Source organism: Verticillium dahliae, genomic scaffold (genome assembly GCF_000150675.1).
Source record: "Verticillium dahliae VdLs.17 supercont1.27 genomic scaffold, whole genome shotgun sequence".
Taxonomy (NCBI): domain Eukaryota; kingdom Fungi; phylum Ascomycota; class Sordariomycetes; order Glomerellales; family Plectosphaerellaceae; genus Verticillium; species Verticillium dahliae.
Window position 1 is genome coordinate 394,663 of NW_009276928.1, and position 3,237 is coordinate 397,899.

A 3,237-nucleotide genomic window follows, 5' to 3' on the forward strand; every position below is an offset into this window, starting at 1 on the left:
TAGGTATCGTATGATATGCAACAGTCGAAGACACTGTTCAACGTAAAGCATGATGTGTTCTGAAAACTCATCGACGAGCAACATTGGGCTTGAATACGGTGGGCTGTCAAGCCCGCCGCGACAGCGTCCTGCGATTCGGTCCAGAACACGTCGATTCCTTATCTGGGATCAGAAAAATGAGGGCTTCCACCGCCATGACCGCGGCAGAAAGATGAAGGCTGTAGCAATATTTGGTTGCCCAACTTCGAACGTTGTCTAGCAGGCATCCTGTTCCTCGAGGCTAGCGGGTTGATTTCGGTCCCTATTTACAGTGTCTCACGTCTAGCTACTTTAGGATATTGCTGCAAATAGGCGTCTCTCCGATAGCCCTCCATGACTCTCATCGGAGATTTGGCGTCATTTCCTTGTGTTGGCTGGGCAAGTATGTGCCGTCAACCCAGATATCGCCTGGCTCATTTTTCGTCTACCAAAGCATCTAGTCCTACTCGTGGGCTGGTGCTCGACAACCGGCAGTTGAACAGCGCGTCATGCATCGGTATGCTTTTGCCAGGAATCTGTACATCATCACAATGGAAAAGGCCTCACGCCCGTAACCAAATGCACCTCATCGCGATGGGAAGACAGTGGGCCATACTTGCACAGCCGTCATATACCGCTCAATTTTCCCCGCTTCCCATCGACCGGCCCCTGGTCCAACCAGGGATTTGCTCACAAAACGCGCCGTTGGTCTAGTGGTATGATTCTCGCTTAGGGTCACACCCTGAAGCATTGCTTGCGAGAGGTCCCGGGTTCAATCCCCGGATGGCGCCCAATCTTTTGCCCATGCGGGCTCTGGTCGATGTATCGACTTGTTGCTCGAGATTTCTTTTTTGGGAGAGGGATGCTGCCTTGGGAGAATTGGTTTCGACGCAGCGTTGTGAAGTTGTCTTTCCACTTGGTGGCACGTTTGGCAAGCATGGCTCTCCGAATGCCCCAACGCCCACATCCACGGATAGCATAAGTCGTGAGTGAAAATGGCTCGTACTTTGAAGAACTTGTGTGTGGCCATCTCTGGAGGCCCGGATTTGCGAGTATATGTCTTGACCAGTGATGGTTGGCAGTTGCACGACCCCTGTCAAAGTCGCAACCATGACAACAACCTGCACCACATACCTTCAAGCTTCAGACGAGCTGTTGGCGAAGATGCCCTCGCGGTGCGGGGAGCGCTGCCAGCAGATTTGGCTGCATCACGTCTTGTCATTTATTGTATCAGTCACGTCAACACCACCTTTCGCATTCATGAGGCGGGGTGGGTGCCTAGAGCCCCTCTTCTGACTGTTGGTCTGGCTCTTGCCGTGGGAATAAGTCACCATCAACCTTCGAGGTGCATGCATCGAGGTGCATGCATCGAGGTGCATAAATCATGAAAGTGGAATGATAGTCCCTACTGCCACTCTATCATGGCTTCTGCTGTCGCTGCTGCCCGACTGTGGACGCCCCAGCGGACAAACAGCCAAACGTCCTATGTGTACTGCTTCCGGGTCCGGGTCGAGCAGATCCCCTACCCACCTCTCGGCCGGTTGCTAACACGGGCGAACGGATTCATGCACGTACATAGGGCTGGGCGTTCTCCTGGAAAAGGACTACGTGCACGCGGCTATGGGAATCGAGGGCATGGGAAGAGAGGGATGCTGCTCGACCCGAACCAGCACATCTCTCCTCGCCCTCTGGCCCCACGCATGAACCCGGCGTCCTTCCGGCTGAGCATTGTGCAGGGTGAATAGCAAGCACCGGAACCTGCGGCGTATACATCCAGTTCACTTTGCTTTGTAGCCAGTATACGCGTGTAACGTATCATGCCACCAGGCACTTTACCTCGATGTTTTCGTGGGGCTGGACCTTGACAAGTCGAGTGAGGTGAGGGTAACATTTTGGTATGCAGACCACGAATATGCTACTTCGATGGCTGGGCTGTGTGTGAGTTGAGTAGAGGGGTTTGGATCATGTGCTGTGACTCCTCCTCTGACTCTCCAGATGCTTGTCGACCATGCGTCGCTGGCCCAGTCAGTGCTTCCACAACAGCCAGTGTTGATCATGCTAATGAATGCAGGTACGTGCTCGCTCGTTTGCCTTGCTTGGCAAGCTTGGGTAGCAGGTGCAGGGCTAGAGACCAATAGAGGATGATCCAAAGCAGCACAAGTAGAAGGGAAAATCATATTCCGAGGGCAATGCATCATGGCCGATTCCTGCCGTCGTCTGTGGATGACAGACATCATTGGCCTAAAGTACCATCCCAGCCATGTGACCATCGAGTCGATGCAACGTAAAATATCATGTCTTCCTAACGCAAGCACTATTCGTAGATACAAGAGCATTGGATACAGAAAGCCTGGCAAAAGGCAAAAGTTGAAAAAAAAAAGGACACAATTAGAGCTAGACGGGACTCGAACCCGCAATCGCTAGAGCCGAAATCTAGCGCGATACCAATTTCGCCACCAGCCCCAGTGGTTGCGGGTCGGGGCTCGATGGGAGGGTATATGTACCTGATGTTAGCTCCGACCAGTGGGCATGAGCAGTATCTCCTAAAGATGCACCCAAACCGTTGTTTGCTGGTCGTTGATCACTTTCTTAATATCCTCACCATGGCCTACGCTACATGTATGCACCCATGTATCTAGCCGGCGAGCTCCCACCTTGTTGCATCCACAGAGGCACGCTCGGCTCGTTCCGACAGCCAGCAAAGGCCCAATCCTCCCCCTCCACCACCGACATCGGCTCCACAACGCTTGGGAACGTCTGCCGCTTCTACCCCACCCGCTTCCGCCCTCTGACTACCCTACAGAAAAGTCACATCGCAAAAACACCCCCCCCCCCCCGGCAGCGCAGACAACCGCCCTTTCCGGACCGCACGCGAAGCAGAGAGTGCCAGAGCAGCGGTGACTCGACGAGGTCGTCTTCGTGCAAACCCCCACGCTCCTTCGTTTTGGACCCCCCCGAAGACATTCCCATTCTGCGAGTCCTCCAGACCTTGATCGCTCGTTCACCGCCCGGGCATGTGCCCCCCGCCCCCCGGATGCGGGAGTTGCCCCCCTCCCAAGAAAGACTTGGATACCTATGGGGGACCGGTCAAGGGCCGCCGGGGGGCCTTGAGGGATCCAAGGGGGGGGACCTGTTTGGGCCCACGAAGCGGTTCAATTGGAAATGGATTGGGGGACCTGCCAAAAAAGGTTCGCCGGCCGCCAACAAAAAAAAAAAAAA

The 3,237-nt window shown here is 54.5% G+C and overlaps 1 protein-coding gene and 2 non-coding genes across 3 annotated transcripts in view; 2 read left to right on the forward strand and 1 right to left on the reverse strand.

Annotated features, from left to right (window-relative positions):
- The first annotated feature begins 717 nt into the window (after window positions 1-717).
- Window positions 718-809, forward strand: VDAG_20259. Its single transcript has one exon. It is a non-coding gene; the product is annotated as a tRNA-Pro (tRNA).
- A 1,599-nt stretch (window positions 810-2,408) lies between these two features.
- On the reverse strand, window positions 2,409-2,481 carry VDAG_20260. The gene has a single exon. It is a non-coding gene; the product is annotated as a tRNA-Arg (tRNA).
- A 699-nt stretch (window positions 2,482-3,180) lies between these two features.
- VDAG_09829 (sideroflexin-5) overlaps window positions 3,181-3,237 on the forward strand; it is a gene marked incomplete at both ends in the record, with an annotated part of 1,347 nt that continues 1,290 nt past the window's right edge. Inside the window, one exon of the mRNA XM_009654688.1 lies at window positions 3,181-3,206. Within this exon, the coding sequence (XP_009652983.1) occupies window positions 3,181-3,206 (26 nt within the window). The remainder of the gene's footprint in view (window positions 3,207-3,237) is intronic.